This window comes from Notolabrus celidotus, chromosome 14 (assembly GCF_009762535.1).
Source record: "Notolabrus celidotus isolate fNotCel1 chromosome 14, fNotCel1.pri, whole genome shotgun sequence".
Classification (NCBI taxonomy): Eukaryota; Metazoa; Chordata; class Actinopteri; order Labriformes; family Labridae; genus Notolabrus; species Notolabrus celidotus.
The window spans coordinates 15443373-15455885 of record NC_048285.1 but is presented as its reverse complement, the minus strand read 5'-3'; the positions used below and the strand labels follow the sequence as shown (position 1 = coordinate 15455885).

At 38.6% G+C, this 12513-nt stretch overlaps 1 protein-coding gene across 4 annotated transcripts in view; it reads left to right on the top strand.

The window, feature by feature from the left end:
* Window positions 1–884: 884 nt before the first annotated feature.
* Window positions 885–12513, top strand: part of zbbx (zinc finger, B-box domain containing) — a 66698-nt gene continuing 55069 nt past the window's right edge. Inside the window, exons 1-4 of one of the 4 annotated variants that reach the window (XM_034701188.1) lie at window positions 885–1081; window positions 3153–3281; window positions 3822–3935; window positions 11837–11930. In XM_034701188.1, the coding sequence (XP_034557079.1) occupies window positions 3217–3281; window positions 3822–3935; window positions 11837–11930 (273 nt within the window). In that variant the 5' untranslated portion in view covers window positions 885–1081; window positions 3153–3216. Of the gene's footprint in view, window positions 1401–3152; window positions 3282–3821; window positions 3936–11836; window positions 11931–12513 lie in introns of all 4 variants that reach the window. The other 3 variants (XM_034701185.1, XM_034701186.1, XM_034701187.1) reach the window with 3 other exon arrangements.

Sequence of the window (12513 nt, the reverse complement as noted above, 5' to 3'; positions counted from 1 at the left end):
CTCACCAACTAGGTGGGTGTGTCCAATTTATCGCACTTGTTGCCAGGTGACACAAAAAACGCTTGTTACATAATGATACAAAATAATACCAAGTAAAGCAAACACAAGAATCTAAAAAAAATGAAAATAGAAATAGAAATAAAAAAATAAAAATGAAAATACACAATGAATACACATTTAAAAAAATCAATGAAATAGAATAAAAATACACAAAAAATCACAAGAAAAACCTCGACATCCCCTCCCCTGTGCCATCGGAAAATGGATAACCAAAATACAAAATTACAAATATTACAGAAAACAGGAGGAAGACAACTCCTCATTTAAGCCTCCAGAAGACTCTGTCTGTAGATTAAGGATCATCAAAACAGATCATCTTGGTCTTTTTGAAGAGTAACAGAGAAATCATAGAGTGAAATGACCTATTGTATTTATTTGTTTATTTATTTATTTATTTATTGAACATGGTAAACAATACAATGACAAACACTACAGACATGTGCTTCAGACAAATCAAATACTCCAAGAGACAAGGAAGAGGAAACAAAGAAAAAACAAAAACAAAAAGCGGGACATATAACTCTTGTTGATATATGTATTAAAATATATGCAATATCTCAGACGCTAAGAGGGAAATCCTCTCCAAGAAACTCATTAAAAAGGTCTATTGTTTTATTACTTTTTTTGTTATCTATCAATTCAAGGGATTCAAAGTATAGTTTTAGTTCTTGTAGATAAACAGGGAAATAGGAGATGCATTTTTTCAGTTTACATTTGTGAATATGAAATTTACCATAAATTATCAACCTATTCTATTTATAAAGTATGATTCTAACCCAGACTCATCAGCTCTTCAAAGTATCGCGAGACTTCACGAGAAGGGCTGGTTGCTATAGCGACGACGCTTCAACACAGACGCTCTGAGTAGCAGAGACACTGGAACATGCCTCGGGTGAAAACTTGAAATATTTAAGGACTAATACATTAAACTATACTAACCATACGCGTGCTGTATTGAAAAGTGAAACGGTTAGTGTGCTGTCAAAGGTTTCTACCCACAGTGAGTCACTGAAAGCCTCAGGTAGGTTAACAGTTATTCCCAGCTGTGTTCAATGAGCTGTAACGTAAAGTACCGAAACTTAACGTTGGCTAGCTTTCTCACTTTTAATGGAGGTTTGTCCGACACTTTAGTAGAAGTTACGTTTCTGAAACATGATTTGGCTGAGTCCCAGTTAGGAATAATGCGTCTTTATATGAACCCCTTTCTTATAAATGCTGCGGAATTACGTTGATTAAAAGCAACGTCAGTGTTGGATGAAGTTAGCTTCTTAGCTCGATACAGCTGTTATCATTGAGGGTGCGTGAGGAGGAGAAACTACAGCAGCGAGAAAACAGGGAAGGTAAGCCTGCATGTTTAATGTGGTGGCAGGTGTTGTCAGAAGTGCATAAAGATCCCAGGTTAAGTTTATCAAAGAAAACACAATTTCAACATTAAATAAAAATCACAACTTAACAGTGTTACACAGAAAAATAAATCAGTCTGAACTTTCTATTTTTTTTTACACTTTTTCATTTTCTTTCAATGCATTTTTTAAATCAATTCCTTACTTGTGTCAATGTTTTGTTTGATAATTAAAAATTATTGTCACTGTATTTTATCTTAGGTTGCTCATTTCATTATTGTTATATTCATGGGTTGATGTCACCACTAGGGTTGCCAACTCACTATTAAATAAGGGACAGGTGTACGGTGCCATGGTGGTGTGAGTATGATGTGTGAATTCAGCGTATATTCATATTCTTATTCAACTGGAAATGCAGAAAGTATGTATATTCCCTTTAATCCTTATTGTATCCTTATTCAACCTCTTATGAATAAACCTCAAAGAAACCACAATATGTCTCTTTACATTAAAAAAACAGACAAAAGAACAATGAAATCCAAAAGAGGAGTATAACTCACTAAATTAACATTTTTCCATGGATACTTTTTGCCGCTCTTGACTGGCTCAAGTAGTCTTTTGTCCTCTTGCACAGCCAGAGAGAGGTCCTTACATGACAAGTCACAGTTTACAGATATTTGAAGTTCATTTTTAATCAGCTCTGTGCTGCATCTGTTTCTTGAGTCTGACCATTTAATGGCCATCAGAGAAAATCCTCTCCACACTTTTTTGCAGGACTTGGCGCATTTGCGCTGCATACAACTGATGCGCGTGACGGGGGGCCTGTGATTGGATGAGAGGCGGTGTAGAGTGCAGTCTTCTTCAAGAGTTAATAGTCAATATACGGGACAATTGAGGTCCCGTGTGAAACAAACCAATTTAGCCCAATATATGGGATGTCTAATACGGGACAGTTGGCAACCCTAGTCACCACTTGCCAGGAAAAGTAGGCAAGTGGTACTTGAAGCTAACAAAGCCACCATTAACTTAGGCCTGTCCCTTTGATGCCTTGAGAGGTAATATCATTCTCTCTGATAAAGGTCTTAGCTTTCATACAAACTGGAGGTCACCTTCACCTAATGACTATTTCCAGTCAGCTGATGGGGCAGCCTGCAATGCTGTTTTAAAGATATACTATATCTGCCTTTCTGCGTATTTCCATTAAAGGTACAGTGTGTAGAAAGGGGGATATATAACGGTATTGCTGGCCCCCGGAAAAGAAGCTCCTGTGATGCATGATGAGTATGATCCTTCCTTTATGAAGTTATCTTAAAAAAAAAAAAGGGTGCATGGTGTATAGTTTGTTCATTCTGTGCTACTGTAGAAATGTTGCAGAGCAAGATGGCGGCCTCCTTGGAAGGAGTCCCTCTCCTTCTGTAAATATGAATGGATCATTCTAAGTGAACAAATTCAAAATCATTTTTAAATAAGGTGATGATGCACTCATTGAAACATTTATGAATATTATATTCCATTTATGTCTGTGCTGCTAAACACTGCTAGATTTTACACACTGTACCTTTAATTGGCATTTGGACCTAAAGGAGTTGAAAGACATTTGACAAATGACCCCTGGATACAATTAGAATACACTATTTCATTAATTTCACTGCAGCAGTATTCATTCATACCAATGTGTGATGTAGCCAGGGCACAGCCAGTTCTGCTCAATTACTGTTATTTCTTTATTTCTTTATTTTTTAATTACAGGAGGGACTCTGGCAAAGGGGGCAGGAGGAAGCCACGAGAAAGAAGAAGAAGAAGAATAAGAAGCATGAATTTAAATGAATTTGTGGTGCTTCCTAACAACAAGGCCAAATCTGTCAAGCTCAATGCCAGGTAAGATGAGAAAAGATTGATGATGGGTTCATAAGGCATTTGGTGTCGGCCATTAGGGCCACTTGGCTGACTATTACCATCTGTTCCCTTTTAAATTCCGCCTAAGGAATGCACACTTCTCTAAATGGAGTTTCAGGCAAGATAAACCATGTGACCTGGATGTTTGTTTTCTTCATATTGTCCAGTACAAAATTGAGTAAAGTCTCTGTAGTTTCTCATTTGCCAACAGGTAATTGACTTAATTGATGTCTATGGTGGTATCCTTATCCAGTAACTAATTGATTAGAATATTGATAAGTCAATGCAACTGGGATCTGCTCATGCAGCAGATGAATTGAACATATTGATGAAAGCCCGGCTGTCCAATCTGACGGAGTAGGTAATTTGTATGATTGATTGCTGTCGATTGATTGCATATATTCGTGTGTGTGTGTGTGTGTGTGTGTGTGTGTGTGTGTGTGTGTGTGTGTGTGTGTGTGTGTGTGTGTGTGTGTGTGTGTGTGTGTGTTTGTGTGTGTGTGTGTGTGTGTGTTGCTATAGGAACCTGCTAGACCTGCAGATGCACACAGCAACTCTGACCCAGGAGAGCGAAGAGATGGAGGAGAAACTGCAACACCTCAAAGAGAGAATGAGTAAAGAGAAGGAGGAGAGAGGGTGAGTATCAGTGTTACAGAAACAGGTGAGAGGAGGAGGGAGCGGTTAGGCAGGAGAAAGAAGGGGGCGAAAGGAGTTGAAGTGGAGAAGGAGAGAGGAGAGAAAAAAGATAGGGGCTGTAAATTTATATTTGCAGAATCGGCTGCAGTGACTGAAACAAAAACAAACACCACACAACTCAGATTTTAGTTACACTTTCTTCTAATGTTTCATGTTCTGTCTCCACTCCATCTGGTAGATTTCAGCATTAATAGTCTGTTGTGGTTTGACTTCAGTCCAGCTCTTAAACCTTGAGCAATTTCTTGGTAATTACACTCCAGCCTGATCCCCACTAATTCAGTCATGAAATATAGAAAGTATTTGATTTGGCATGGGCTGAATTCATATTCTACCACCACTATCCTTGGAACTGCCAGAGGGATATAAAAAGAAACAACATGCCTAAACTTAGAATTACAATTGCTGTAGAGAAAAAAAAGTTCAGTCAATATTTGTTTTTGTGGCTCTGTGAACCTGCCTGCAGAGTTATGGCCAACTGTTCCATCCAAAAAAAGGAAAAGAGATATCCGCATTATATAATATTTAATCTTTCCTGGTATTAAAGTTTAACCAGAAGCTCCACAACAACAGGAGGATTATTATGCCACCCAACATGCTGAAGTTGTAACAGTCTCAGAGAGAACAAGAAGCCAAACATGATATAGGATGAAATGACAGGGATATAGAAAGACAGATGGGGAGAGATTAAAAAGACAGAAGGAGGCCAGGAACTACAGCAGGTAAAGATAGGGATCAGGGAAGACAGTATAAGAAGAGGGGGAAGTAAAGTAAAGAGAAGCGCTGAGAGAAAGTGTGTTAAAGCAGAAGGGACCGAGGAATGAATACAGCAATTTATATCCTTAAAGTATAGATGCTGAAAAACTATAGATCCAGACTGTCACAGCTAAATACTGAGGGAACAGAGAAGATGACTAATGAAGAGAGAGGAGTCGTTGAGGGGGCAGGGTATGTGGGACAACACTGCAACAGCTGTAAAAGAGTGCGCTACAGAGGAAGCAAGCAGAGCAGAAACACTGAGTAATAGAGATAGATTGAGGAGGAGACTAAATGAGCGAGAGAGAGAGGGAGGTCGATGACTTCTCTTCTTATAAAGGTCAAGAAAAGGTTGCAATGGAAAGAAAAAAAGGAGCAGTCAGAGGATTGAAAAAGCCACTAAAAGATGAAGTAGGTTCATGCCCATATAGTGAACTATTCTGAAGGTCAGTGGAGCCCTACAGACACTGAGTCCTAACCACTTATATGTGACGATATCACATTTTGCCTTCACTGGAATCGACATGAATGTTCCTCACATGAAGACAGTGATGGGGTGCAGAGCACAAACAGCGGACACTTTGATGTCAACTGTAAAGTAAGGGAGAAAAGTTCAAAGAGGAATCATTGAATCCTCCACAAAGTTTCTAATTAATAGTAATACACTGACCATCCTAGACAAGTAGCAACACAAGTACTCCTTATTTTTAGCTCCTTTTCTCACTTTCCAACCATAATCTAAACTGTGAGTCCTGACCGTACCTGTCTTTGTATTCTACTAGAGAAGCTTTTGTTTGGTTCCTGTAATTGCCTCTTGATTTTCAATCAGAATTTAATTTGTTTGCAGCATGCTATATACTAACTGTCACTACTCCTTAGAGTATTTGGGGGGATTTACAAGGGCTGAAAGATTTCCTGCTGCAACACGAACAGCGAGGTCCAGCCAATACCTGTATTTATTCTCTTTATTGCTATAACCCTCATATCTTTTATTTTACATTATTTAACACAGAGGGAATGCCAGAGGTGAGAATTGCAAAAGTTGGTGACAAGAAATTTTAAGGACTTAAAGTTCCACTTAAGCTAAGAAAGGTGTCAAAAATCAAGCTTCAAAACAGAGGCACCATGTTATTCCTATGATACAGCTGTCATTCAGTTCACAATCAAACATGTAGTGATACCTAAGGTGCCCTGATGTAAAACTATATATCAATCAATCAATCAATCAATCAATCAATCAATCAATCAATCAATCAATCAATCAATCAATCAATCAATCAATCAATCAATGATCAATCGGTCAATCAATTATTATTTGGAAAGCGCCAAATCACAACAAACATTATATATATAACAGCAATATATAACCACGACCAAACATCAAGACAGGATACGATCCAGTCCCTTCTTACAGACAGGACTCAGTCTAACTAATCTTAATCCACCATGAGCATTGCACCTCGCAGTATTTGGCAAGTTACAGCAGAAAGGAAAAACTTTCTTTTAACAGGCAGAAACCTCGAGCAGAACCAGATTCATGTTAGACCGATTGGGGTTTGAAAGAGGGATAGAGGAGAATAAGAGAGAGAGAGAGCGATGATAGTGATGAGACGATTAGTGCTAGTAGTAGTAGTAGCTGTTGCCGCTGTATTTATACAGTTTTGAACACATTTATGAATATTCTAACAAACCATATCTCCCTCTCTACACAGTACATCAAAAATATCGACTCACAAGTAGTGAGTAAGTAAGACAGCAGCAATCTTGCTAACACTTCTAACTCAACCCAGCTCTGCTAATTACTTTTTAACACAGTTATTCACATTAAACAGATACAAACGTAGTATAACATTTTTTTTTTGTCTGTTTTGTAATAACAGATGGTTTGGATTCACAAAATCTGGACACAGTTACATAATGACATGAAATCACACCTACAGGCAGCACAGCTATTTACCTTGTCATAATTTAGAGCAGTGGTTGCCACCCTTTTTTCCTTAGAACCCCCCTGGGACCCTCACAGTAAAAAAAGTGATGCATTGCTTTTAAAGTAAACATCAAGGTTATATTCCTAACAAAAGAAGCGAGATTTAAAAAAAAAAAAAAATTTAAACAATGGTATTCACATACATCATACACAAAAATCCATCAAATGATTTATCATAATTTATCATGACGGTCGAGGCAGATGGCTGTCTAACATGAGTCTGGTTCTGCTCGAGGTTTCTGCCTGTTAAAAGGAAGTTTTTCCTTGCCGCGGTAACTAGCTAAATACTGCAAAGTGCTCTGCTCATGGTGGATTAAGATGAGATGACTGAGTCTTGTCAGTAAGAAGGGACTGGATCGTATCCTGTCTTGATGTTGGGTCTTTGTTAATAATTGAACATAGAGTACGGTCTACACCTGCTATGTTTGTAAAAGCACCTTGAGAGAACGTTTGTTGAGGTTTGGCGCTAGATAAATAAAGATTGATGGATTTCAGTGCTTATATCTAATTTTGACAAACACAGAGCGGACAAAACTTCCAGCCCCCTGGAATCTCTGAACCTACCACCCCCAGAGCCAGGGTGTGATGATTGGCCACAACTCATACAAACAAACAAGGAAAAGATACTATAGATTTTAATTCTAGGTAATTTATTTATTGTATTTGGTGATTAGTTTTGTGTGTATATGTGTGTGTGTGTTTGTATATGAATACTGTTGTGTCTCTCAGTGAAAGCTTACTTTTAATTAAGAAGCTATACATCAGTATGGGAAGCAGGCCATCTTGTCCAGGCTGCACAAATGATAAGCACATAAACACAGTGTTTCCTGTTATACTGAAATACTGCAACATTTACCGCTACAGTAGCCCAGAGATAACACAAGGTGTTCGCCTGGCTGCCTGTGTGTGCACGTTATTTGATGCTTGTTTTCCATAAATAATAGCACTTGTGTTTGTGTTTGTGTTTGTGTTTGTGTTTGTGTGTGTGTGTGTGTGTGTGTGTGTGTGTGTGTGTGTGTGTGTGTGTGTGTGTGTGTGTTGGTAACAGTGCATTTAGCTTTTCTGGCTCTGTCTGTCTTTCTTGTGCTGCATAATCAGTGAAGACGCTCTCCACACTGCCATAGGACAGGAATCCTGCTTAAGCCTAATGTCTTTGAAATGTTATTAGCTTAAGAAATATTTTACATTCATGAGTGAGTGAGGTTGAAAGATGTAGTGACAGCTTGTGTTTGTGTCTGAGGTAGTGTGTGAAGACTGGAAAAAGACTGCGCAGCTACGAAATGTAAATAGATGTCGCTCAAACTGAAAAATGATACATAACTCCTACCATACTTCACTGCTCAGAGTAGAACATTAGTCAAACTTCCTCACTGAAAGCTCATTATTGATTGATAATGCTTCGTTGATAAGTTTTGATGTGCAGCACTATCATCGTCTACTGTGCAGAGCTGTTGTCAAGAGGAGTTGAACAGTTGCACATTTGTTATTCCTTGTTCTTCTCTTGCATACAGATGAAGAGGTGAAACAGGGACTCACAGCAAATCCTTTATGCAAGTGGAGATCGATCAGATGACCTGTTTTGCTTCTTTTATATCAACCACATTCTTTCATGTGCAACTAGATTGTTTCTTCTAAACCAAGTTTGTGTTGTATGGACATCCTGAATATAAAGTTTCCACAGTACGCAAAGGTATATTGGTAAAGGAAGAGTTTCTCTGGGATGTGACGATCCAGGAAACACATTTAGGCTTTTAACAATTGAACCCTGCATTAATGTGTCTGGAGTTTCCTCTTAGCTTCCCTGTGAAAGTTGTGTGCAGCGAAGCAGCAGTCTGTTAGATGTGAAGCCCAGCTTAACAGTTTGAATCAATTAATGGGTGCACCTCTAATGAAAAAGAGGAGACACTTTCTCATTAGTTCTTCTCTGGCTGACTTTGGAGGAAGCAGACAAAGATGGAAGCTTGGTAGTTATTCAGGTCTTCTGAGGAATGACGTGAAGGTGACCTACCTCTATTGTGTAAAAGCTCCCTTCCTTACTTTTCTTTGTCTCCCAAACATACAAGTGTAATGTTAACAAGCCTGTAGATCTTCATCCTGTTATTCATGCTCAGTCTGCAGTGTTCTGTGTGTGTCTGTTCTATGCACCACTCTGTGTTCTCACTCTCAGCTCTTCCCTAAGATCACAGAGCTCCCAGAGTTGATGAACTGTTCATCTTTGACTTATAGTTGTGCACACATCCACACATCCACACTGAAAGAATAGGTGAGCAAATTCAGTTTACAGAGAGGAGGTGAGGTATAATCAGTTTGGGAAGAGAACACAAGCGATAATAAAGCCAGACTGGCGGCTTGGGGCAGATGTAGTACATCATTCTCTGTTTTGACCTGCCCGAAGCACAGATTTAATGTAGCTTTGTCTTTAGGCTGACAAGGCTTTCTGACACCTGCACTCACCTTATCTCTACAAACAGTTGAGATTCCCCTTTTTCCTGCTCTTGCTACCTCAGCAGCCCTCCTTTGTTTTCCTTATCAATATATTCATATAGCTCTTTGATTTGTTTGTTTCTTTTGACTCTGCCGTGTACCTTCTTCATCCCACTTACCGTCCCTTCAGTGCTTGTTATTATAGAACTGGCAAAACATTTTTTTCTGTCTCTGATACATTTCCATCCAATCTCAGCCCTCTCTGTTTTTCCACCCTGTCCACTTGCTCACACTGGGAGAGAGGGAATTGAGAGAGGACACGATTATGTCGGCATTAAACTCCACAGTGTATTTGCATTTGCATGTCTGTCCAGGACACAGATGTTTTCAGCTCTTCCTTAGGGTGAGACGGGTCAGTTAAAGGTGATACGAGTGTGTTCTTTTTTTGTGTTAGACTTGAGTGTGTCAGGGTACGACAGGTTGTGAATTCCTTAACTTTATTGCAGTACTTGTCTGTCATTTTGTTACACTGGTTAACTCTTTCCCTACTATGTTTCGTCTGCTTTGACATGCCTGTCATGAGAAGGGGCATAGGTGATGTTTGTGTGGTTGATTTTAATATACAAGTTGTTACTCAGAGGGTTTCTCTCCACTCTGCAGTGGAATATGTAATAAAAGGAGAGAGGAGGTAGTCTGTCTGCAGCTGTCTATGTTTTTCTTTCTTTGTGTAACCAGTGTTGTCAGGTAGTCATGTTTCTGCATGTCATTCCACCTGCAATGCTGGATGTGCTGGACTGAAAACACTCAAACAAACAAATCACTGTCTTACGCACACGCACACACACGCACACACGCACACACGCACACACAATCCCTGTACATGTGAGTTAAATGTGTTACAAACTTTGTCATTCTTGATTAAACATTGCAGTTTGAAGAGGTCTGCTAAGGTCTGCTCACAGTAGACTTCTTTATTTGTTTGTGAGACAGAGAGACATTGAAGGTGGGAATATGCCTCTGTCTGTGTTTTTCTAAAAACAACTTTAAGCCATTATTATTTTGAAGTGCATGTTTACTCTTGACTGTGTGAGTGGGTGTAATTGAGTGTGATTCTGTGTTGATTAGATAATGAGATCTTTGCTAAGGCAAAGTGCACGGAGATACACAAACAGACATACCAACTCTTCACCTCCAGGATGACTGTCCTGTGGGGACATCCTGTCATCCTGCACTGACAGTGGTGTGCCTCAACTGTCTCCCTTAGCGACAGTCCAGTTGCCAAGGTGATGTCGCCAAGGTGATTACCTGACGCCCACCCTCAGTGTCAGCACAGCACAGCCACAGTATCAGGGGTGTTGGCAACTCTTGCCATCACATTCACACACACACTCACACACACACATTCACACACAGATACAGAAAGACACACTGTCTCTCACACACAAATAGAGTCTGACTTCCTGTGCCTTGACAGGCTGCCAACTCAATCCAAAATAAACTTCTTTCAAAGACAGCCAGACATCACAATAGCATAAATAGCATAAATAATTCAGCAACATGAGCATGAATAACTTGCAACTAAATGAGGATCCCTCTCCATTTCTTTACTTTCTGCGACTGACAGAAGTGTCCTGCATGAATGTGTGTGCATGTGCACTCATGCATGTGCACATTTGCTAAAATGTTCTTGTGTTTGGATTTGCATCTCTCCCTGTGTGTATTTCTTTTGAGTAGGTACGGTTCCTGCACCCTTTCTTGTACTGCTTTCTTGTGTTACATTCAATTTACCTTTAATGTATGTATTAATATGGACAATGTTTATTTGGTCTAAGACTAATTTTGTTTTGAGGCCTGCAGTGCAAGTGCTTTTTCTTGCAGTTCTGAGCCCTCTTAACAACTCAGGGAGCGTGTTGTGATAAATTAAACACTTGACTAAAGGAACTGCTATTTTATGGATTTAGTGGAGGGGGTTTAGGATTTAGTAACAAAGTGGAGCTACACCTATTTTCATGCTGATATTAATTTCTTTTTCTTGACATCAATTCCTATTCCTCTACTCAAAGCCTGGTACTGTTATTTAAACTGCTTCAGCCTCCATGGGTCCTCCAGCGGATTAAAATGAATTAATGCTGAGTTTTGTCACATATACCCTCTTTACTTTCAGCCAATTGAAATTACAGGGGTAATTGTAAGGTGTTTGCTTTGCAGTTTTTACTTAAGCCCCAAAGTATTATACCAATTCAGAATGTGTTCTGTGGTTTTATTACCTTGTATGTTGAAACATAAAGAATCCTTCTTTGCATCATTGGGTTGTTTGTAACATGAGAAGGTATACCAAAGCCTCCAAATGTAATGAAGTGTTCTCCACAATGAGAATAACAACTTATCTTCTATTGTGATGAATGTGTTGAATTTGGTTGTTTAAGCCGCAAAAATCTTGATTGTTACATTTTCAAATTTCTTACACAGATCTTTTGATGTAGAAAAAAATGTGATACACTAAATAAACAGAACACTAAGTATGCCATGTCAAAGACTTAAATGGGTTATTTTAGTACATTGTTGCATGATATTTTAGAATAAGAGCTATTCAAATTCATAGTGTTTTTTTAACTGAATCATTTATAAGATACGTTTACCAAAGGAAGAATCTCTCTTTTTTTCTTCGTCTGTTCAGGAGTTCTGCAGGATTTAGATGGAAGTCTGGACAGTGCGGTTCTTCAAACAGCACAAACAACACCACTAAGAGCAAGGACAACAGACTACAAAAGGTACAAATCTCTACACTCATTACACTCGTGTGTTTGTGTTAGCCTGTTTATTTTCTTGATTTAAGATGTTGAGATTGATTAGTTACTAAAAGAACACATATTCTGACATCCTTACCTGTTTCTTTTAGAATTGATTTTAAAGTTATTTTTTTACTTGTTTTCAAAGCTCTTAACAGCCTCGCTCCTCCATACATCACTGATCTCCTGTCATTTTATGTTCAACCAAGATCACTGAGGTCCTCTAATGCTTCCCTTTTAAATGTTCCTCATGTGTCTATCACCAGCGGTGGCCAGAGAGCTTTCTGTTTTTATGCACAGCAACTGTTGAGCTCTCTGTTCCTGGACATTAAAACGGCGAGCTCCCTGGGTGTTTTTTAACGTAAACTTTAGGCTCACCTTTTTAATCTGGCTTTTAACTTTGAGTGATTTCCCTTTAGCCTGGACTGCGTTATCATTATGACCATTGTTTTAACATAATTTTTATTTGTTTTTTTTTTTATTCTATCTTAATTATTCTATTCTATTTTTATAATTATTCTTCTGGTATTTATCTGATTTGATTTTATTGTAATTGTTTTTTTAG